A 26032-nucleotide genomic window follows, 5' to 3' on the forward strand; every position below is an offset into this window, starting at 1 on the left:
TCTCTTAAGTCAAAGAGACCTCCTGGGATGTCTTCTCTAGACTCTCTCTTTAAAATAAGGAAGAAATAATATTTCTCCATACTCCATACAGAAACAAACCAGACATTGAGGAGCCCAGGGGGAATTTTATACAGTTCTGTCTGTGGGGAATTCTCAGTTCTGATGCATGCTGCTGAGAAGCCATGTGATGTCTAGAATCCTGTGTTTTCTATTCCCTAAACTGGGGATGGTTTTTGAGGACTATGTTGATAATGGTTCCATGGAGACTCTTGATATAAGCAGATGCAGTGAGTCCACAGCTGACTAAACACCTTGAAGTTGCTTTGTAGGCACTGCTTGACCATCACCTGACACCATATCAATTTTATTTCAGAAGCTTACATCCTTTTCATCATGGACACTCATGCTGTTCACATGCTCCAATACAACATGTTCAAGCTTCCTTGTCTTGAGCTCCAGATTCCAATTCTGTGCTGATTCGTGGTTCTGCCAATCATTATATGTCCCCCTTTGACCTCCCTTCATGCTACACTCCCAATAAAGTAGTTTTTAGCTGCTCACCTCTATAGTGCCTGTACATCTGTGTTTTAAAAACACAGGACTTGGTGGTCTTTTACAGCCCTCCAGATCAGCCTGTTTTATAGTTGATAAACCCTGATTAACTGCACCACATTTTCAATGTCAACCTATATTTTGTTGTGTAATGGTAGGTTGAGATTAATTCTAGTTGATGTTTTCTCTAGGTGTAAACAGAACCAGATTCCCTGGATCCTTGAAAGGGAGTCCCAAGATTAGTCAGATATTTGAGAGGGTTCTGTTTGTGTTATAATATGTAATACACTATATTATATTATACCTATATCTCACTGATTCTGTGTTTTTTGAATAATTGTTACTTTCCAAGTCTGCAGAAAATACAAAATGTTGCATGAACCTTGTAGCCTGGTGCTGTTTTGGCTTTGGAATGAGACTTGGCTCATCAGGAGTCCCAGCCTAATTCCTTGTTAGTTGTGGAACTTTGACCACAGAGGAAACAGATGTCACAGCCTGGCCATTAGGTCTAAGGCCAAATTGCCAAATGAGAAGTTTGCATTTAATGTATTTAAACAATGGAGTCAAGGCTGCGGACAGATTGCATTTGTTCCTCACCTCCTGGTACCCAATTTTCCTTTGTTTGCTGTCTGATTTCTGCAATGGAAAAGAACCCCTGACCAGCATCAAGTGGACAGTTCCTGGTTGGAGCTCCTTGCTCTCACTCAGGGCATTGTCTCTCCTGCTCTTTAGACCTGAGAAGAAATACTGGTAAGCAACTGTATCCCTCAATGCTAGCATATAAAGGGTTAGACCAAGCCCCTTACCTCCCTAATGGAGGGCACCCATGGCTCTAAAATCAGGAACGTGGCTGCTGTGAACTGAGATATGCTGGAGAGAGATTTGAGGGTGTTGTTCCAAATAACAACACTTCACTAGTAGTATTTCTTTAATCACATTAAGGTAATATTCTGAAATATCGGGTTATGTTATTAAAATCAATTTCAACTGTTTCTTTTCTTTTATGATATAAATACTAGAAAAAGACCTATGCCTTGCATATGTTTTTCATGGGATATCGTTGCTTTAGGGGGTTGCTTCCCAGTTCAAAGTTCAATCTGTCTCCTCACAAGACCAGCGAGCAGAAAAGTTAAATGACATTTTACAGTAACTGTCATTATATTATTTTCTTTCATGAATAATATGGCAACATATACAATCCATAAGTTGAGATGACCTCATAGGCAAGCTTAAGTGCAAATGTTCTGATGGTGGGGCTTGACCCCACTTCTGGGAGGAAATTTTCCCTTAAAATCACTGCAGACTGGAGCTCTGGGGTGTCCTTTCCAGATCTCAAAGGAAAAAAAAAGAAAAGAAAAAAAGAAAAAGAAAGCTGCAGCCTGTCATTCTGGCCTCATGCACGCCTGGATTGGTTGTCCTTTTCTGTCACTCAGAAGGCAGGCTCACTGGGCTCAGACTCAGGGGGCGCGGTCTGCAGCCGTGTCCAATGAGGAGCGCGTAGTGTAGTGAGCGCTGTCCAATCCTGCTCACGGCCGGCGAGGAGGGCGGGCTCCGCAATAGGGCCGAGGCGCTTTTCCCGGACTCCGCCATTCCTACCCTCCGGCTCCAGGCTCCCGTGGGCGCTCGGGAGGCTCGTGCCGCTCTGCCTGCAGGTGCTGACGTCCCTGGGAGCCGGCCTGGCTCGCGAGTGTGCCGGGAAATGGTGAGTGTGCGGGGGCGTCTGGAGCCTGCGGAGGGGGCCTGGGGAGGGAGACCCTGGGCGCTGCGGGGCCGCTGCGGGGGGAACGGAGCTGACCGCCCGGACTCAGGCAGCCCCCGGGGTCTGCGGGCCTGCGCCCCGCTCTGGGGCAGTGTCCGTGAGCCCCACTGGCCAGCGGGGCGGGGACGCTGCGCAGCCTGCCCGGTCGCGCAGGGCGTCCTTGGCTGCGGCCGCTGGCCTCTTCCCTGATGGCGCGGTGATTGACAAGTTGGATGGCGTTAGGGTTTCCCTGCGGGAGAGCTGCGGTCTAGGGACCTGGCTTTCCCCTGGGCTAGCAGCTTCCTCTCCTGGTTCTTTTTGGTCCTGGAGGCTGATCGCAGGGGTGCTTTACCACCGAGCTACGTCCTGGTACTTTACCTTTATTTGAGACAGGGACTAGCTAAGTAGCTGAGGTTGGCCGTGTTATGGTTCCATTTATTGAGATTTTTCCATTGTAATAAAGAATGTAATTCTTACATACATTTGGGTTCCTGTATGGGCTTGTTTATATTGTGATTCCTTGCTTTTTTTTTTAGTATAATGTTTAATATACATGAGTGAGGTAATGTTAGCTACTTTTTTACTCTTGTAATTCAAGTTTCTTGGCTTAACACATTTAACTGTAGATGAGTTTTAGGACTTTTTCCTTTGCTTTCTTTTATTAAAAGTAAAGCATGCTCAGTAGATGCAGAAAAAGTATTTTTCAAAATATAGCACCCCTTTATGTTCAAAACACTAGAAAAACTAGGGATAACAGGAACATATCTCAACATTGTAAATGCTGTCTATGCTAAGCCCCAGGCCAACTTCATTCTAAGTGGAGAAAAATTGAAAGCATCACCTCTAAAAATTGGAATAAGACAGGGATGCCCTCTTTCATCACTTCTATTTAACATAGTTCTGGAAACACTGGCCAGAGCAATTAGGTAGACAAAAGAAATTAAAGGGATACAAATAGGAATAGAAGAACTCAAATTAGCACTGTTTGCTAGTTTGACCATATGATTCTATACCTAGAAGACCCAAAAAATTCCACCAGAAAACGTCTAGAACTAGTAAATGAATTCAGCAAAGTAGCAGGATACAAATTCCACCCATAAATCAAAATCATTTCTGTATATCAGTGACAAATCCTCTGAAAAGGAAAGGAGGAAAACCACCCCATTTGCAATATCCTCAAAAAACAAAACAAAACAAAAAACCTAGGGAATCAACCTAACAAAAGAGGTAAAAGACCTCTACAACAAAAACTACAGAACACTAAAGAAAAAACTTAAAGAAGATTTTAGAAGATGGAAAGATCTTCTTATTCCTGGATAGGCAGAGTTAATATTGTCAAAAATGACCATACTACCAATAGCATTATACAGATTTAATGCAATTCCAATCAAAATCCCAATGACATTCCTCATAGAAATAGAAAAAGCAGTTCTGAAATTCATCTGGGAAAAATAAAGAGACCCAGAATAGCTAAAGCAATCCTTAGCAAGAAGAATGAAGCAGGAGGCATTATCAGACCTAACTATACTACAGAGCAATAGTAACAAAAACAGCATGGTATTGGCACCAAAATAGACTTGTAGGCCAATGATACAGAATAGAGAACACAGAGACTAACCCACATAATTACAGTTATCTTATACTAGACAAAGGTGCCAAAAATATACATTGGAGAAAACATAGCCTCTTCAACAAATGGTGCTGAGAAAACTGGAAATCCACATACAACAAAATGAAATTAAACCTCTATCTCTTACCAGGCACAAAACTCAAAGTGGACCAAGGACTTAGGAATTAAACCAGAGATCCTGAGCCTAATAGAAGAAAAAGTAGGCCCAAATCTCCATTATATCAGATTAGTCCCTAACTTCCTTAATAAGACTCCTATAGTGCAAGAGTTAAAATCAAAAATCAATAAATGGGTTGGATTGAAACTAAAAGGCTTCTTCTCAGAAAAAGAAACAATCAGGTGAACAGAGAGCCTATAGCTTGGGAGCAAACTTTTACCACTTGCACATCAGATAGAGCACTAATCTCTAGGCTTTATAAAGAACTCAAAAAAACTAAACACCCCAAAACCAAATAACCCAATCAATACGTGGGCCAGGGAAATGAACAGACACTTCTCAGAAGAGGATTTACAATCAATCAACAAATATGTGAAAAACTTTCCACATCTCTAGCAATTAGAGTAATGCAAATCAAAACTACTCTAAGATTTTATCTCACTCCAGTTAGAATGGCAACTATTAAGAATACAAACAACAATAAATGTTGGCAAGGATTTGTGGGGAAAGGCACACTCATACATTGCTGGTGGGACTGGAAAATGGTGCGGCCGATATGGAAAGCAGTTTGGAGATTCCTTGGAAAACTGGGAATGGAGCCACCTTTTGACCCAACTGTCCGACTCTTCGGTGTGTACCCGAAAGACATAAAAATAGCATGCTACAGGGACACAGCCACATCAATGTTTATTGTACCACAATTCACAATAACTAAACTGTGGAACCAACCTAGATGCCCTTCAGTAGATGAATGGATAAAGAAAATGTGGTACATATACATAGTGGAATATTATTCAGCAATAAAAGAGAATAAAATAATGGCATTTGCAGGTAAATGGATGGAGTTGGAGAATATAATGCTAAGTGAAGTTAGCCAATCCCCAAAACCAAATGCCAAATGTTTTCTTTGATATAAGGAGGCTGATTCATAGTGGGTTGGGAGGGAGAACATGGGAGGATTAGATGAACTCTAGATAAGGCAAAGTTGTGAGAGGGGAAGGGAGGGGGCATAGGGTAGGAAAGATGGTGGAATGAGATGGACATCATTACCCTAAGTACATGTATGAAGACACAAATGGTGTGAATATACTTTGTATGTGACCAGAGATATGAAAAATTGTATTCTATATGTGTAATATGAATTCTAATGCATTCCACTGTCATATATAACAAATTAGAATAAAAGATTTTAAAAAGTAAAGCATGCTGAATTTTTTTGTTAATTTTTTAAAATTTGTTTTAATTAGTTATACATTAGAATGCATTTATGCACTTTGATATATTATACATAGAGGAGGTTTAATTCTACAACCTTCTTCATGTTCTAGAACATCGGTTATGCAGTCATATATGTACATAAGGTAATAATGTCCATTTCATTGTACTAACCTTCCTATTCCCATATCCCCTCCCCTTCCCTCCCTTCATTCCCCTCTAAATCTTAAGGTAATTCTATTCTTCCCTAGTATCCACATATCAGAGAAAAGATTTGGCCTTTGGTTTTGGGGACTGGCTTATTTTACCTAGCACAATATTCTCCAACTCCATCCATTTACCTGGAAACACCATAATTTTATTCTCTTTTAATGCTGAGTAACATTCCATTGTATATATATATACCACAGTTTCTTTATCCATTTACCTATTGAAGAGCATCTGGTGGGGGGATGGTTCAACAGTATACCTATTGTGAATTGTGCTGCTATATACATTGATGTTGCTGCATCATGGTAGTTTGATGATTTTAAATCCTTTGGGTGTAGACTGAATTTTTTAAATTAGTGCATTACATTTATATGTACTATTGAGGTTTATTTTTGACATATATCAACAAGCATGGGATATAATATGCTCCATGTCAGGCCCCAGTACTTCCTTTGCCCTGTCTTCCTATCTTCCCCATTCACCGTTTCCTGGTCTATTTATTTATAGATTTTAAAACTCCTGCTTCATAGATATATATAAAGTGAAATTCACTATGATATTTTAACATATGTACATAGGAATTTTGATGGGAAAATATTGGAGATTAATTTTGGGGAAAATGGTCATCTTTGTAATGATGGGTTTTGTCACATATACACATGGGATGTGTGCTTCAGTCTTTCATGTGCTTTTGATTATTTTTATTTTGTCATAATTTCTACATATTTTATTTTTCAACATGTATACATGTGAAGGTACCACATGCAGGTGATACCTATATAAAACTTAAATATGGTGCTTTATACTATTTTAAAACTGGATATGATATGAGCAAGAATGTGGCTGGCCCCTAGTAACCATTTTCCCCACAGTTCCTCATTTATCTCTTCCAAAATGTACATTCTCCTGAACCATCCTCCTGGGTTTCCCATGTTTGGATGAATACAGCTGTGTTCTTACATGTTGTCATGGTCACATGTGATTTCCCTAAGTCTCTGTGTGGTTTTGGCCATTTTGCAAGGCATACATTTATCAAAACATCATGTTTGACACCATAAATGAAGGCAATTTTTGTCAGTTAAAGTAAAAAAATAAAAATTTTTAAAGTGAATCAATTTCATGTTCATGTGAAATGAAAGTGGAAAGCAATTTAAAATTTGGAATGATGGGTTTTCTTACTTACAATTTCAGCACAGGCTGAGAGGGGCATTATAAAAAGCATCTACTTCCCAGAAGATGAATGTTAAAACAAACAAATAAAATTCTAAGTTGTATCTAGCATAAAATTTTTGAGAAAGGTTTGTTTGATATAGATGGATGCTCCTTTGTTTGCGGCATAGATATTTATGATTGTTATGTCTTGTTGATGTATGATTCCCTTAAGCAGTATGAAATGACCTTCTTTATCCTTTCTAACTTTGGTTTGAAGTCCACTTTAGCTCATATGAGCATGGAAATCCCTGCTTGTTTACATGGCCCATGTGAGTGATATGTTCCCCATCTTCAGTCTGAATGTCTTTTCCTATGAGATAAGTCCCTTAAAGGCAGCATATTGTTGGGTCTTTTTTTTTCTTTTAAATCCATTCTGCCAGTCTTTGTCTTTGTCTTTGTCTTTTAACTGATGAGTTTAGGCCATTAACATTCAGGGTTATTATTCATTTTAACTTGACTTGCTTTCTCCTTTGTTTGGCATTTTTTTAGTATAGCCAGCATTGCCATAGCACCTGGGAAATCTTAACCCTATACTTGTGCACAGGGAAATGTTAACCCTATACTTTCATATGGAGGAATACTAGCACAAGCGCACCACAATCACAAGTTAGTCAGACACCTTGATTCTCAGCACCACACCCCATACTCAATTTGATCTTTGTTCTGTGGATACCCTTTTGAGGAGAGCATTTGACAAGCACCTTACCCCACAGCAGGTAGGTTTCTTGGCATATTTTAGCCACCTTCTTTTAAAAGGTATGATTGATGATTTCTGTTTTCCTGTAGATTGGGATCTCCAGAATACATATTTTCATTATATATGCAATATTTTGCTCACTCATAGGTCAGTTCTGCAATGAAAGATAGTCCCTGTTAGTTTGTATTGAGGGGAGCCCATAACTTGGGATCAGCTCCTTTAAGTGGACTAGTGTTCTGAAGTCTTTTCTGTTCTAGTAGAATCAGCCTTACTCACAGAGAAGGTATCTACCAGTACAAGCAAATATTTATAGGTTTATATGAATGGGCATTTGGGTAAAGTATGCTTGTCAGTCATCAAAAGGCTATGTTTTTATACCCTAAGTGTGTATCAGACTTTGAATTGTTTGATCGAAGAAGACACAGTTCTGAATCACTTGCTGAACAGTCCACTGGAGGCATGGCCCTCACAAGTGGGCTTGATGAAATTGACACCCTTCCCCTAGTAGCACTGTCCTGGGAGTGTTTGATCAAGAACAGAGGGTGCTTCAGGAAGAAGGGTGAGCTGCACCTGGCACTGTTGTGAGAGTCCCAACTCCATTCTTTGCCCCTTTTCTCATTATCCTCAGTATAAACAGATTTGGAATTGGTTTGCTACGAGCTGAGGTGCTAGGGCCCTGATAAAGGAGTTTGTCCTTCCTGACACTTTTGACTGCCCTGTCAGCAGCCTGATTTCTCCTGGCCGCACAGGTATCAGTTGTCTCAAAGCAGGATAGTGCAGGATCACCACCTGCTATGGGGTGGACAGCCTGTATTATTGACAGCATTTTCAAGGGCATCCTTAGTGTCCTCTTCTTAGCTGTGAGGAGTGCTCTTTCTTTCCAGGTGTCTCCATATGCATGTACCATCTTGGAGGCATGTTTTTTTTTTTAATTTTTGTTTATTTATATTTAGTTGGACACAATACCTTTATTTTATTTATTTTATTTTTATGTGGTACTGAGGATCGAACCCAGGGCCTCGCACGTGCTAGGCAAGCGCTCTACCACTGAGCCACAACCCCAGCCCCTTGCTTACCTTCTTTCCTTTGGTCAGTCAGAGCTCATGTGAGAGAACTTCGCTTGGTTTTCTGGGCTGATGTTGTTAGCAGCAGAGTCTCAGCTTTTAATACCTGTTGTGCCATGACTGCAGAATACCCAGATATCCACTGGCCATTGCCTATGAACTTGCTTTCATTGGTGAAGACACTTTAGCCTGGCAAGTGATCTTGAGCAGTCACATTGTATTGGGCCATTGTCATCTGCTGGCAACAGGGGGCATGGTTTCTCTTGAAGTTGACATTTAGATTGTCAAAAAGGATGGCCTGGAATCTCCCTACCCTCCCAGCAGTCAGCTGACACCCATCCTTCTGTTTTAGTAGGACAGGACTTGGTGAGCAACAAACCCAGTGATGGATTGTTCTAGAGTGGGTTTCTCAGCCTCTTGTGGTAAATCACTGATGTCAGTCACACCCCACAGGACCCTCCTTTCATGGTGTGATCAAGCTGTTCCCACAAACAGGCTACTGGATGCAGTATACCTCCAGTGTGTGTAAGAGAACTTTAGCATCTGTACCTTGTTTCTCATTCACATACAGTCTTAACACCTTCTGTGAGTCAGGCAGGGGCTCTCATGAGACTTTGTTTTTACTTCTCAAAGGCACCTTGGCATTCTGGTGTGTAAGTGAAATGTTTTATTTATTTATTTTAAGGCCTCATACAAGAGTTTACCTGTTAGTCCACAATTAGGGACCCAATTATGGCAGCATGTTGACTGTTCTAGTCAGCTTTTCCAGTGCTGTGACCGAAATTCACAGCAAGAACAATTTTAGAGGAGGAAAAATTTATTTGCTTGTTCCCAGTGTCAGAAGTCTCAGTCCATAGGTGGCCAACTCCATTCCTCGGGGTGAACATCATGACAGAAGCCTGTGCTGGAGAAAAGCAGTTGGGAACAAGGTGCCAGGAAGCAGAGAGAGCTCTGCTCAAGAAGGAAAAAATATAAACCCCAAAGGCATATTCCCATGGACCCACCTCCTCCAGCCACACCCTGCCTGCCTACAGTTACCATGCTGCAGCTGTCAGGGGTTAATACACTGACTAGGTAAGACTGTCATGACCCAACTTCATGTCTGAACCTTGCAGTGTCTCATACATGAGCATCTTGGGGACAATTAAAATCTAAATCATAACATTGACATTTCCAGGAACCCAAGTACCTGTCTCTGGTCCTGACTTATTTATCACTCAAGCTAGTATGCTTTTTATCTGACATTGAGATTCAGGTCATTGGCTAATTTGGAATCCCAGGTGGGTGACATGTTTATGAAATAAGCCATTTTAATGTACACTTCATATCCACATGAGCTGTGGTGGTTCAGTGCTGCAATAATATTTGAAAATCAGAATTCATAGTTGGGCTGGACTGTAAGTAGATCATTCTCATATCTTAAAAGTGTGTCACCAAGCCTGGGTCAATAGTGTGTTTGAAAAAAAGGACTCTATCCCAAATTCATGTACAAGTTTTTTAAAATTGAAGATATTTCTTTCATTCACATTAAGTCATTGTTTTACTATATAAAAAGTTGACATTTTTATGTCTGTGTATGGAAAATAGAAATATCATTTGATCAATTTGATTTTGTTGTCTTAACATATTTCTAAAACTGATCTCATTTATAATAACAGCCTTTCTCTGAAAATTCTTTCATCATTCACACTTTCTTTTGACATTAGTGTTTCTTTTCTTCTGAATTCCAGACCAAACAAACTTGGTAATAATCAAGACCTGCCATTTACTGGATGCTTCATGTATTTTCACAAAAAAATGAATACTCTTACTGCTATCCCATTATTTTGGGTTTTATGAATTAAGATATGAAAAACTCTTAGAGCGATATGTACACATTTCAAATTATCAAAAAGAATTGTTGGTTTTTGTTATTTAATGACACACATAAATCTTATTCAATATTTGAATATCAATGAATGATTCTTTTAGTGGTCTACCTCCTTGCAATCCAAGTTTTTCTTGTTTTGCTGTTATTGAAATCACCAAAGAGCTTGCCACATATTCATAAAACCAGGCTTCATCTTAGAACTACTGAATCAGGATCTCCTTTTTATTAAATCTCTGATTCATGTTTGTATAATTAAAATTTGAGAATTACCCTTCCATAACTCTCTCATGTGAGGAATATACACAATTTATCCTTTGATATATAAAATAACAATTAAAATGTCTATTCTTGTGTGGATGCCTTAATTTTATATTTTACTTTATAAAAGTCAAGTATATGCACTCTTTTTGGACTTACGTCCCTTTTTCCTTGGAGTTAGATCATAGAGAGTATCACTGTGTTCAAAAGTATCTCACTAAATATTGGAAGTCCCTCACTTATAAGACAGCCATTTCTACTAAATCTTATTTCAACTTCAGTTAAATTTAAAACTCTGTGAATGGTCATGTGGCCAATGTGCTATTTACATACAATTTCTATTCCAGAAACTATTGACATTCAAGGATGTGGCTGTTGATTTCTCTGAAGAGGAATGGGAATGCCTGGAGCCTGCTCAGCAAAATTTATATGCAGACGTGATGTTAGAGAACTACAGAAACCTGGTCTTCCTTGGTGAGGATGACTTCCTTTCAGAATTCCTAATTAATTACTATATTTAATTCTCTTACAGAATATCTTTTGGGAACTTCTCTACAATAATAATTTTCAGATTTGTGCTTTCAAGAAAAAAGATAGGGGTCTGGGGATGTGGCTCAAGTGGTAGCACGCTCGCCTGGCATGCGTGTGGCCCGGGTTGGATCCTCAGCACCACATACAAACAAAGATGCTGTGTCTGCCGATAACTAAAAAATAAAATATTAAAATTCATTCTCTCCCTCTCTCTCTTTAAAAAAAAAGATAGGGCATGCTTGGGTACAGATAGAATATTAATTATGTTTCTTTTAGTCTTTAATCTTTCCCTTTCTTGGTGTGACATCTGTCATGCTTTCAGATTGTCCTTTTCCTCCAGGGATGCCCCAGTTCATCCCAGTTACCCACCACAGCACTTCCCTTTGCTTGTGAGGGTCAGCATGATCTGACAGCGCTTCCAGTATTTGTGGATCTCTTGGATATCTCTGCCAATATTTGAAGAACTCTAAGTCAAACCATTGTAGTATATTAACATCATAAATCAGTTTCTCTTACATTATTTGTATATTTATTCACTAAAATTCCCTTATCAGAGCTCTTTTTGAATGCTAGTAATGGATTTCCTGTGAAGTTTTCTGCCATGTAATGAATGTCAAGATTCACAATGGCTGGTCTTTTGGGGTCTACAGTTACAGGTATAAATTGTATTTATACAAAAGGGTTTATAAAATAATGCATCTGTGGTTATTTATGATTTCGGTTTTTTTTCTTTCATTTTATAAAGTAAGTAGGCTTTCTCACATCAGTTATACTGTTTTATATTGTGATAAGATGGCAATTTCCATCATTTCAAAAATTAGGACAATGGAAGTTGAAATTAAAATATGATTAAACCATGTTTCTGTTGCCAATAAAATTACATGTGCTTTTACTTGCTTTGATAAATATTACACCTGTTTTTTTAATGACTTGTATATTTTACCTGCATTGGTTTTTCATCCTGCCTATGTATATAGTAATGAAAATTTTCTATCTGTAAATTTAATGGAGATTGAATTCCAGGGTACTGTAATAATAAGCTACATCCCCTGCCCCTTTTTATTTATATTTGGAGAAATGTTCTAAGTTATCAAGGATGGGTTTGAATTTACAATCCTCCTGCCTCATAATTGCCAGAAGCAGAGATTATATGCATAACCATCAATTACATATTGATGAATTTATTTTTATTTACAGGTTAAAACCATAGCATTTTAATGATAGCTTTCAAAAATTTTGCAATTCCCTTTAACTTATGTGTTGTTTGAAATTGTGACTTTGTTCAAAACCACAAAACAAAACTTGCTTTCTTCAATATATATTTTTTTAAAACTGGGCATAATATCAATAGATGTAGTTGTGTTTTAGTACATGGTGAGTTTAGTATATTGTACTTTTGATAAATGCTAATAGAATGAATGAAATGCTTTCTCAGCACACAACTGATAATTATGTGAAAAAATGCATGCATTAATTCACTACATTTATTCATTTTACCATGTATATGTATTTTAAAATATGACATACTTAGTACATATATAAAATTTGTCAATGAAATAAGTCCACAAATAACAAAAAGTACAAGTTGTGTGTCTTGATTGCCATGTGTTGGCTTCATCCAGGTAATGTGGTCATAGGCCATGCTTGGTTTTATTGCTTCTTAAGCTTTTTTTCATGGTGAATCTTTTTGAAGCATGTTTGTTGTTTTTTCCAATTTAATATTTTTGTTCATATTTCTTCTTCAGAGTCTATAGTGTCTTTTTCCCTGTTGAACATCTCTGTGGTATTTTCATCCAAAATCTCACTTACCTCTAGGTGTCTATGTCTTGGCAGTTAGAAACTAATTATCACACATTCTCCATGAAAGCCACACGTATTTGTATAAGTTTCATATTTCCCTTATACTACTGAGAGTGAAGGGAGTTGATAGATTTTTTTTTTCTAATTGCACAATGCTAAATTGTGGAGGAGGGTAGAGTGTGGTTGATAAAAGGAACACAGTTTCCTTCCCTCTACTATATTCTTCTCCTTAGTAATGTACTCATCTTGGATCCTATGTTCTCTACAATGGTTTGGGCAGTCTCACAAATTTGTCTGTACGTTTTTATTTAGTCTATGTATTCCTGAAGTAATGATTGTCTTGGATTTACTGCTGATGTCCTCACATGGGTAAAATTTTGTTATCTTTGCTAAATATATTCACCCCAGTCTAATAAGTAAAATAATTATTATTTTCGTTTATTTCAGCCACAACTTCTCATCATATCCATGAATCTCCACCAGAGCAGGAAATAAAATCTTTATTTCAAAAAATGATGAAGGGAAGGTATGAAAATTGTGACTTTGACTATTTACAACTAAGAAAAATATGGGAAACTTAAAGTGAGCGTGAAGGTTAGAAATCATTACAAAGGACAAAGCCAATTAGCAGTGACTATTTGTAATTTAATGTAACTGCCAATAGACATCCAGAACATTTAACACAACAGAGAAGAATTCAATTTATGCCAGTTATTTTGAGGAGCTATGTATGTCTTTAAGAATACATCCACAACAATTTTTGAAACTTCCATTTCCTCTGAAAGGAAATGTGGAAAATTTGAAAAGAGATCTATTCCGTGCTTTCATTTTTAACTTGACCAATTTCAAATGCATTGAGTTAAAGTTCTAGTCAAACAATTGAGTAGATAAGAGATTCAGAAGTAAAGGACACACAATATGGGGGGTGGGGATGCGACTAGGGAAGAATAGAGATACTTTGGATTATCAGAAGGAAGTGAAAGGAGGGGAGGGGACATAGGGCTAGAAAGGACAATAGAATGAATTAGACATTATTACTGTATATGCATATATTATTACACATTCATTGTAGCTCTACATCATGTACTACCAGAAGGATGAGAAGTTATATTCCATTTATGTATGATGTGTCAAAATGCATTCTACTGTCATGTATAATAATAAGAACAAATTTTAAAAAGTTAAGGACAAATTTCTAAAAGTGATCCTTTTGAGAGTTCCTTTACACAGTGTTATTCTGCAGTAAAGCAATAATTTCTCCTTTTGCTCAAACATACAATTATAATAATTTTAGGGAGGTCCTTACTTACCCACTATTGTTTAATGAACATTCAGATATAGATTTATGGAAAGTATACTACATACATAATGAAACAAGTAACACCTTTAGCCAGGTCTTTACCATGGTTAATTACCAGTGTGTTTTTATTTGTGATAAAAATTTTGAATATAGAGACACTCATGAAAATTTAGTATTGGTTGCAATAAATTATTTATATGTTCACTTTTCCAAGACCCTTTACATAGATAAACAATGTGGGAAAGCCTTACTTCAGTGCTCAAAACTTACTACCCATTCAAATATTCATAGGCAAAACCAACCTTGCAAGTGTAAGGTGTGTGAAGGAGCTCTTCATCAAATTGCAAAACTTACTCTCTAGAAGATAATTTATACTGGAAGGGGGTTCTATGGGTTTAAAGAATGTATCAAAGCATTTCATTGTTCAACCCTTTCTAAACCCCACAGATACCATGACATTGATAAACCCCACAAATTTAAAGAATGTGGCAAAATTTTTAATCAAAGATCACCTCCTGTTAAACATCCGAGGATTTATGCTGGAAAGAAACCCTGCAAATCTAAAGAATGTGGCAGAGTCATTAACAATTACTCAACCCTTTCTAAATGTCTCAGACATCATAGCACTGAGGGGAAAAAAAGCTCACTTGGCACTGAACACCTGATAATTTGTACTGGAGACAGATCCTACAAACGTAAAGAATGTGCCAAAGTCTTAAAAAAAATTTCAGTCCTTACTCAACACCAAAGTACTCATACTGCAGAGAAGCCTTACAAGTGTGAAGAATGTGGCAAAGGTTTTAATAGAAGATCATTGCTTACTGAACACCAGATAATTCATACTGGAGAGAAGCCCTACAAATGTAAAGAATGTGGCAAAGGTTTTAATCAAAGATCATATCTTAAAGAACACCATAGAATCCATACTGGAGAGAAGCCCTACAAATGTAAAGTATGTGACAAAGCCTTTACTAAAAGTTCCTTTCTTACTGAACACCATAGAATTCATACTGGAGAAAAGCCCTACAGATGTGAAGAATGTGGCAAAGATTTTAAACGAAGAATATTGCTTACTGAACACCAGAGAATTCATACTGGAGAGAAGCCCTACAAGTGTGGAGAGTGTGGCAAAGCTTTTATTCGGAGATCATTGCTTACTCAACACCAGAGAATTCATACTGGAGAGAAGCCCTACAAATGTGGAGGATGTGACAAAGCTTTTAATCAAAGATCGTATCTTATTTGCCACCAAAGAATTCATACTGGAGAGAAGCCCTATAAATGTCAAGAATGTGGCAAAAATTTTAATCAAACATCAAATCTTAAAAAACACCAGAGAATTCATACTGGAGAGAAGACCTACAAATGTGAAGAATGTGGCAAAGTTTCTAATCGAAGATCATTTCTTACTGAACACCAGATAATTCATAGTGGAGAGAAGCCCTACAAATGTCAAGAATGTGGCAAAGGTTTTAATCATAGATCATATCTTAAAGAACATAAGAGAATTCATACTGGAGAGAAGCCCTACAAATGTAAAGTATGTGACAAAGCCTTTACTAAAAGCTCCTTTCTTACCGAACATCATAGAATTCATACTGGAGAGAAGCCCTACAAATGTGAAGAATGTGGCAAAGGTTTTAATCAAACGTCAAATCTTAAAGAACACCAGAGAATTCATAGTGGAGAAAAGCCCTACAGATGTGAACAATGTGGCAAAGGTTTTAATCAAATAACAAATCTTAAGGAACACCAGAGAATTCATACAGGAGAGAAGCCCTATAAATGTCCAGAATGTGGCAAATCTTTTATTCGAAGATCATTTCTTATGGAACACCAGATAATTCATACTGGAGAGAAGCCCTACAAATGTACAGAATGTGGCAAAGGTTTTAATCAAAGATCATGTCTTAAAGATCACCAGAAAATTCATACTGGAGAGAAGCCCTACAAATGTGGAGAATGTGCTAAAGCTTTTATTCGAAGATCATTGCTTACTCAACACCAGAGACTCCATACAGGAGAGAAGCCCTACAATGTTAAGAATAGGGCAGAGGTTTTAATGAAACACAAATCTTAAAGAACAGAGAGAGTTCGTAAGCAGATGGATGACTCAGGAGGTTGGATGCAATCAAATAAGGAAGAAATCCCTAGCACCAGTTACGTAGCCCCTCCTCAAGCAAATTAGAGGGATAAGGGCTTTAAAGGAGCCCACATTTTTAGGAGGCATGTAGCATGTCTGGGTACAGAAAGATCAGAGATCAGTCACTGTTATACTAACCTGAAAGGTATAATGTGCATAGTATCAGTATCCTAGGGCAGGAAAGAAGCTACTTCCCTCTAACTCCCTGCACAGGACAGAGGAGGGAGCCATTTTGCAGCTGTGCTGTGGGAATTGGCACCTGGGGGAGCCTATTCCAGGGAAACCCAACCTGGACCTAAACTACAAGCCAGGCAGACCCACATCACATGACAAAGAGAGTGCCTAAGTGATGAGAACAAACGGGTTTACAGGGGGTGATACAGGTCATGGAAACCCACCCTGTTGCCTTCTCTCCTTGAGTCCAGCAGTTCACTGGACAACCTGGGAGAGACTTGCCTGCCCAGGAATTTGAAAGGACAGGAGTGGGGGTGATTGAGTTTGGAGATCAAACCCCAGAGAATAGGAAAATGGGGTCAGTGGGTGATGGAGGGGACAAAAGATTGGTGCCTTAGACAAAAGGGAAACGAGGGGAGATACTGGAGTTCAGTCCCTCACCATGGACTGGCAACTGCTGGGACCTGTAGGTACACTGATTTAAAATCTTCAGGTCAATCACCATTCAAAAAAGAACATGGAGCCAACCTCAGCCTAAATTTCACTTCCAGGATCTCTGCTTTCAGGATCTCTCAGACACCAATGACCCCTCCCTGTGTGTGGCACAAACATCACACTCCAGCCCACCTCCCACCCAACACTGCTGAGAAGGGAAGCCAAGAATTTTTTGAACTCCAATGGAAACAGCTTTTTAAAGTTTTCAATAAAACCTTTAAATTTTTTTTAAAATTTTGTTTACTGTGATTGATTCATGGACAATTATACATATGCATATTTGTCTCTGCTTCTCATTTCTAGCATTTTTTGGAGGTAGTTATGTTTTCATGGCTTGGCATTTTGAGGGCTGTTTGATTAGCATATTTTGGTTTTGTATTCTTTTAGTTCTAACTTATTTTTATTTACATATTTTTTCTCACTTATCTATTTTCCTTGAGTCTCTTTCTTTAATTCTGCTAATAGCGAAAGTCTATTCTCTCTTTCACACTTCCTTTAATTTATTTCTTCTATCTTCTCTCCCCCCTCATAACACCCCATACTACGATTGCTTCCATTTTCTCCCCGTTCACCATGAAAATTGTAAACCCTTTTGAAAACTTACTGTTTTTAATGTGGACAAAATCACATCACATCATTTCTGTTTATTGTGATAAATAGCATTGTAGACATCAAAACAGGAACTATTTGCTCTAATGCTGTATATTGTTTGTCTCCCCCCTGTTATGGGCCAGGCTATATAGGAAATGACCAAACAGACTCCATTTTACCCTGAGACTCCACATCATGTAAGAAGTGCTTCTCCTGTGGGAACACCTGCCTCTGTATTCATCAGTTGTGGCATAGCATAGTATATTTGGCAAAAAAAAAAAAAAAAAAAATTCTTATAATATGTAAAATTGTTCTCTTTTTGATTCCTGTATTTTTTGGGCAATGTACCCTGTCAGAGATTATCTAAACATTAGTAATCATTCTTTAACTTATACTCAACTAGGGACATTTTGACCCACTCCCCTTCTTATGATTTTAGATCTCATGATATTAGTTTATGGTTTTGAATTGTAGTAACAGCCACTTATAATCAATATGGTTTTGGACTATAAAGGTATATTCAAACTCTAGGAGGGGGTCAAAGGTTGTAGACTTGCAATCTATCCTTGGCCCATCTGATGGTAAATCCAGACTACCACTTAATGAATCAAGTTTTCTTCTCCTGCTTTAATATCGACTTGGTGATTTATTGTAATCTCATCACAACACCCCTAAGCTGTGAGGTACTGAAAACCTTCAAAGACACTATAAGTCTACAGGGTGGAAACTCAGCTGCATAAAATCCATACTGTTAGATGGGTAGACACACAAACAATATGAATAAGCAAGGGAACAAAACATCACAAGCAAAGCATAATACTACAATAGCATAATTCTTTGATGTTACAGTGGAAGAAATGCCAGAGCAGGGGTTTAGAAAGTTCATACTTAAACTGATCTATGTGGCAAAGGACAATGTAAAGAGTGTAATCAGAAAATACAGGAAGTGAAAGATCACTTCAATGAAGAGAGATTTGGGGAAAAAGTCAAGCAGAAATCCTCAAAATTTGGGGCTGGGGTTGTGGCTCAGCAGTAGAGCTCTCACCTTGCACGTGCGAGACCCTGGGTTCAATCCCCAGCACCACATACAAAAATAAACAAGTGAAATAAAGGTGTTGTTTAAACTTAAAAAAATAAATATTTAATAAATTAAAAAAGAGAAATCCTCAAAATTATGGAATCAATAAGCCAAATTAAAAATTCAACCCAAAGCATCACTGGCTGAATAGACTATTTGGAAGATAGAGTTCCACACAAGAAAAACAAAATATGTAATTTTGAGCATAAGATTGACTCTGAAGAAAAGATGTTAGGAGTCAATGAACAGAACTTCCAGGAAATTTGGGACAACATGAAAAGACCAAATATAAGATTTATGGGATAAATGAAGGCTCAGATACAAACTAAAGTAATGCACGATGTTCTCAAATATATCTGAAAATTTCCCATATCTTAAAAATTAAATGGAAAATCAAATACAGGCCTACAAAGCTCCAAATATGCAAAATTAAAACATGCTGACACAAGGCACATTATCATGAAATGGCCTGCCATGCAAAATAAGGATAGAATTTTAAAGGCTGCCAGAAAAGCTGACGGATCATATTTAAAGGGAAACCAATCCAAGTATTGGTTGATTTCTCAGTCCAGACTCTAAAGGCTAGCAGGTCCAGGAATAATATACACCACACTCTGAAAGAAAATGGATAGCAACCTAGACTATTATGCCCAGCAAAATAAAGCTTCAGAATTGATGATGAAATAAAAATCTTCCATGGTAAGTAAAAGTTAAGAGAATTCACAATTAGAAAGCCTGTACTATAAGACATATTCAAGAAAATGCTTCATGAAGAATTTAGAATACCTATACAATGTAGAAAAATAAAATTGAAAACCAGCAAAGGGAGGAATTACACTAGAAGAATATCAAAGGAGAAAGTATTCAAATTAAAAATCATAAATAAAAATGGTGAGCAATAAAAAGTATTTCTCAGTAATAACATTGTAAAAATCAATCAAAAAGCTATAGACTAGCAGATTGGATTTAAAAACAAGACCCAACAATATGTTGTCTCCAGGAGACTCACCTCATAAGCAAAGACATCTGCAGACTCAATGTAAAAGAATGGGATAAACATTATTCACATGGATCTTGTAAATAAGAGGGGTTTCTATTCCCATATCAGAAGAAGTGGACTTCAAGCCAGAGTTAATCAGAATGGCCAAATAGGTGCATTTCATACTACTTAAGGGAATTGTATATCATCAAGATATAACAGTATTAAATAGTTATGCCCCCAAATAATGAAGCATCTATGTACATAAAAGAAAATCCTTCTTGGGGCTGGGGATATAGCTTAGTTGGTAGAGTGCTTCCCCACATGCACAAGGCCCTGGGTTTGATCCCCAGCACCACAAAAAAATTTCTCAATTTCAGAATCAAATAGATCACACTGAGTGACTTTAACATTCCTCTCTCACCACTGGATAGATCCTCCAAATAAAAACTAAAGAAGGGAGCTGTTGAACTTAAAAGAAATTTTGATAATTTAAACGTTACAGACTATATAGAATGTTTTATCCATCAAAGACTAAATACACTTTTTTAGCAGCACATGAATCCTTCTCTAAAATAGACTATATCTTAGACCACAAACAATGCTTAGCAAATAAAAAAAATAGAGATACTACCTTGCATTTTATCAGATCATAATGGAATGAAATTAGATATCAATGATAAAACATAGAAGCTACTTTAACACCTGGTGACTAGGTAATATGATATTAAATCACCAATGGATAGCAGAAGAAATCAGAGGGGAAACAAAAAATACTTAGTGGTAAGTGAGAATAGTGACATGGTATATCAAAATCTCTGGAAACTGGAGGTTGTTCTAAGAGGAAAGTTGGTTGCATGAAATTCATTCATTAAAAGAATACAAAGTCACGTGCGCACACACACACACAGACACACACACAAAGCCTAACAGGTCTAGATAGATAAGAATATCTAAAGCAGGAGAAGAGAGGGAATAATTAAAACCAGCCAAAGTCAATGAAATTGAAACAAAATTTAAATATCAATGAAACAAAAAGTTGACTCTTGGGGGAAAAAAAAGCAAAATTGATAAACCCTTAGCCAAGTTAGCCAAGAGAATGAGGGAAATTTTTTTTTAAATTACTAAAACCATGATGAAGAAGGAAGTATCATCATGGACATTATTGAAATACCAAAGAGAATGAAAACCTATTCTGAAAATTTGTATTTCAATAAAATAGAGAATCTTGAAGACTTCAACAAATTCCTAGATATATAGACCCACACAAAATGAATCAGGACACAGAAATTTTAAACAGATTTATGTCCAGCAAGGAAACTGAATATGCTATCAAAAGCCTACCAACAAAGAAAAGCTCAGGGCCAGATGGATTCCCTGAGCTGTGCCAGACCTTCAAAGAAGAACACCAATCCTCATCAAATTATTTCATGGAAAAAAATGATCCAGGCATAGTAGCATACACCTATAATCTCAGTAATTTAGTAAGGCCCTTTCTCTAAATAAAATATTCTTTAAAGGAGCTGGAGATGTGACTCAGTAGTTAAGTGCTCCTGGGTTTAGTCCCAGTATCCAAAACAAAAAAGAGAAGAGGGAATCCTTCCAAACTCGTTTCGTGCTAGTATCACATTGATACCAACAAAGACACATCAAGGAAAGAAAATTTTAGACCCATTCCCTGATGAACATAAATGCAAAAATCATTTATAAAATACTAGCAAATTGCATACAGAAATGTATTTAAAAGATAGTGCACCATGATCAAGTGGGTTCATCCCAGGGATGCAAGGTTGGAAACTATGGAAATCGATAAACATAATTAATCACATCAGTCTAAGAGATAGGAATCACATGATTATCTCAATACATGCAGAAAAAGCATCTGACAAAGCCCAGCACCCCTTCATGTATGAAAACACTAAGAGAACTAGGGATCGTAGGAACATACCTCAACATTGTAAAAGCTAAATATGCTACACGCAAGGTCAACATCTCTGAGTGGAGAAAAAATTGAAAGCATTCTCTCTACAAATTGGAATAAGACAGAGATGCCCTCTTTCACCATTTCTTGGAACTCTACCATGAGCATTAGGAAAAAATAAATAAAGGAATATAAATAGGAAGAGAAGAGATCAAACTATCCTTATTTGCCGATGACTTGATCCTGTATTTAGCAGACCTAAAAACTCCACCAGAAAACATCTAGAACTCATAAATAAATTTAGCAAAGTAGCTGGATATAAAATTAACAACCGGGGCTGGGGATGTGGCTCAAGTGGTAGCGCGCTCGCCTGGCATGCATTCGGCCCAGGTTCGATCCTCAGCACCACATACAAACAAAGATGTTGTGTCTGCTGAACTAAAAAAATAAATAAAATTTTAAAAAAATAAATAAATAAAATTAACACCCATAAATCAATTGCATTCCTGCACATCAATGATGAATCAACTGAAAGAGAAAACTATCTCATTCACAATAACCTCAAAAAAGTACTTGAGAATCAATCTAACAAAAGAGGTAAAAGACCTCGACAATGGAAACTACAGAACACTAAAGCAAAAAATCAAAGACCTTAGAAGTTGGAAAGATCTCCCATTTGCTTGGATAGGCAGAATTAATCTTGCCCAAATGGCCATACTACCAAAAGTGTTAAACAGATTGAATGCAATTCCTATTAAGATGTTAATGATGTTCTTCATAAAAATAGAAAAAGCAGTCATGAAACTCATTTGGAAAAACAAAAGGCCCAGAATGGACAAAGCAGTTCTCAGCATGCAAAGTGAAGTGGAGGCATTGCAATGCCAGGCCTTAAATTAGACCACTAATCTAAGTAACAAAAACATCATGGTATTGGCACCCAAAGAGGCATGAAAACCAATGGAACAGAAGAGAAGACACAGACAAACCCACATAAATACCATTATATTATACTAGACAAATGTGCCATAAACATACACTGGAGAAAAGATATTTTCTTGAACAGATGGTGCTGGGAAAACTGGAAATCCATGTGTAGCAGAATAAAATTTAACCTGTATTTCACCCTGCACACAACTCAAATGGATCAAGGACAAAACCATTCAACCAGAGTTCTTGATTCTTCTAGAAGAAAATGTAGGCCCAAATTTCCATCATGTTGGCTTAGGAACTGTCTCAACAAGACTCCCAAAACGCAAGAAGTGAAATCAAGAATCAATAAATGGGATTGTATCAAACTAAAAACTAGGGAGCATGGCATTCAGGAAGTGGCATGGGTAGTTCAGGTGGCTTTTGGTCAAATTTATTGTAATATTCAGGAGCAGAAATATTTGAGAACCTTGGACTTTAAAGGAAGGAGTAGAACTGGGGCTAAAGAAGTTGCAGTTGTTAAGGACCTTACTGCCACTAAAGGATGCAAAGTCTTTGCCCATACTCTATAAAAAAAAATGGCTTGAGGGCATCCCAGGAATTGGTAAGACCACAGCCATCTCCAACTTGGGGGAGTAAAAGTAAAAATTCCTTGAGAAGACACCAGGGAGGCACCCTTCTTGTCTGGGTGGGGGGGCTAGGAAGTTTTTCCAACTTGCTCAACCACGAAGGCACTTGAAGGCCAATGCAGCCAGGGTCCCTGGATGCTTGGCTACTGCTCAAGAGGGTGGCAGACCTTGGTTTCAACAACATTGTGCTGGTTCTGAGGAATGAAGGGTGCTAGAGTTGGGGGACATGAAGGCTTCCACCAAATCTCAAAGGAAGGCCTGGGAGGCCATGAAATGTTTAGCAGGGTCAGAGTCCCTTGGACAACCCCTCAGGGCCATGCATGGGGAAGGGAGGATGAAGCCCAAGCTGCAGTGGAGACCCCCAAGATTGAGAAATGTAAGTAATCACGGAATGTCCACTGAGGGAAGCTGCAGGAGTCAGGCAGACAAACTAACAGAAAAGCCACTTGGGCTACGACATACAAGGCCACAGGGGTAGAGCTACACAAGCCCTTTTAAGAGGACACCATACCATGTGCTCCAGATGCTGACACAGAACTGCAGGATTTGTTTGCCCAGATGGATTTTGGTCTTGCTTTCATCATAAGCCTTCTTTTTATGCCTCTATTTTTCTGAATGGAAATGTTTACCTGTACCTTTATATATTGGGTACTTATAAATAGCTGTTGAGTTTTACAGGTGCTTTTGGTGTAAGCTTGCCCTGAGTCTCAGAGCAGACTTTGAACTTGAATTTTTGGGCAACCTTGGAAATGTTGAGACTATGGGGACCCTTGCGAATGGACTAAATGTATTTTGCAATGTGAGATGTTCATAAGCTTTGGGGGCAGGGGCAGAGGGTTATGGTTTGGATATCCCTCAAATTATGAGACAATGTGAGAAGGTTTAGAGGAGAAATGATTGAGTTATGAGAGGCTTAACCCAGTAAGTGGATTAATCCACTAATGGAATTCATTGAGTGGTAACTGAAGTTGGGTAGGATGTGGCTGGAGGAGGTGGGTCATTTGGGGCATGACTTTGAGGTATGTATTTTGCATCTGGCAAGTGAAGTCTCTCTCTCTCTGCTTTCTGATCATCATGTAGCCACTTCCCTCTGCCACATCTTTCTGCCATGATATTCTGCCCCACCTCAAGCCCCAAGGAATGGAGTTTGCCATCTGTGAATTGCGACCTCTGAAACTGAGCCCCAAATAAATTTTTCCTCCTCTAAAGTTGTTCTTGTCAGGTAGTTTAGTCATAGTAGCCAAAAGGGTGACTAAAACAACCTAGTTTTTCTACTCCTTGCTATATACCTAAAGGGCTTAAAATCAGCATACCACAGATACACGGCCTCTGTTTATAGCAGTTCAATTCATGATAGCTAAGCTATGGAACAAACCTACGTGCCCTCAACAGATGAATGGATAAAGAAAATATGGTATATATACACAATGGAATTTTACTCAGCCGTAAAAAAGAATGACTTTATGAATTTGCCAATAAAGGGATGGATCTGGAGATTATCATGCTAAGTGAAATAAGCCAATCCTAGAAATCCAGTTGAAATGTTGATATGTGAATGATAACACACAGCAAGCAGTGGGGTGAAGGGAGAATAGAAGTTCAGTGGATTTGGCTGAAGAATGAAGAGAGGGAGATGGGATAGGAATAGGAAAGACAGTGGAATGAATCCAACATGACTTTCCTATACCTATATATAAATATGCGACAGTAAATCTCACCATCATATACAACCATGAGAATGGACCCTAATTAGAATAACTTACACTCCATGTATGTATAATATGTAAAAATACACTATTGTCATATATATCTGAAAAGAATTTTAAAATTAAAATAAAAACAAAATAAAAATGTATTGGGGGGATTTTGTACTAAATTTCCATTTTTTGTTCTGTGTATTGAACTGAGGGATACATAACCACTGAGGAACATCCCCAGCCCTTTGTTATTTTTTATTTTAAGACAATATCTCACTGTGTTGCTCAGGGTCTTGCTAAATCATTGTAGCTGGCTTTGAACTTGTGAAAGTCCTTATTCAACCACCCAAGGATTACAGGATAAGGATTACGGGCATGGGCCACCATTCCCAGTTTACAGTGAATTTTTACTTGTATTCACATTATATATGCAATTTTTTACTAAACAAAAGTAAATGTCAACACTGTCATGTAACGAATCAGATAATTATGTCAGATATCACACTATTCCACTTTACTAGAGGATCTATGCATCAGTAAAACATAATATTGGGTAAATAGTGCCTTAATATCCACATCTCCATTAATCCTTTCACACATTTTATTCAAACTGTATTTGGGAATTGCCATTTGCATAAATCAACTCTTTACACATTTTTTCTGTTTGTAATGATGAACAAATTAAGAGAGTTATAGGAATGATATAAGGATATGAAAATAAGCCCCAGATTTACATATCTTCAGTTTCAACGTTAACATCTTACTTTAAAGAGTGACAATACTTCTATAGGCCCTGCACCTCTGCAGAGTCATGAACTCATCTCAAGGCCATAGCACTTCCTCCCTTCAGGGATCTGGCCAGTATTTGTAGAGTGAGGAAGTGTCCTTGAGGGGATCACTAGGCCTCTAACTTGTATTTAAAGAGCCCCACTGGGAATAAGATCTCAGAGTCTCACCTGTGGAGAGGATGCTCTGCCTGGGACTTCCAGTCAGGACCCTGAAGTGTTGCCCCAGGACTGCCAGCTACAGGGCTTCAGGTGTTGGTGTTTACCCAATCTGGTGATGTAATTTCTTCTCTTTCTTTCTCAACTATCACGTTTGCTTTTGCTTCCATATTATTGCTAAAAGAAACATTATCCTGTGTAAATTGAGTGTCTTCCTTGC

The 26032-nt window shown here is 37.9% G+C and overlaps 1 protein-coding gene across 1 annotated transcript in view; it reads left to right on the plus strand.

Moving 5' to 3' along the window:
- Positions 1 to 26032, plus strand: part of LOC113177229 (uncharacterized) — a 130525-nt gene that overhangs the window by 54242 nt on the left and 50251 nt on the right. The window contains 1 exon segment of the mRNA XM_077792274.1: positions 14919 to 16279. Coding sequence (XP_077648400.1) covers positions 14919 to 16279 — 1361 coding nt within the window.

Source organism: Urocitellus parryii, chromosome 13, assembly GCF_045843805.1.
Source record: "Urocitellus parryii isolate mUroPar1 chromosome 13, mUroPar1.hap1, whole genome shotgun sequence".
NCBI classification, from domain to species: domain Eukaryota; kingdom Metazoa; phylum Chordata; class Mammalia; order Rodentia; family Sciuridae; genus Urocitellus; species Urocitellus parryii.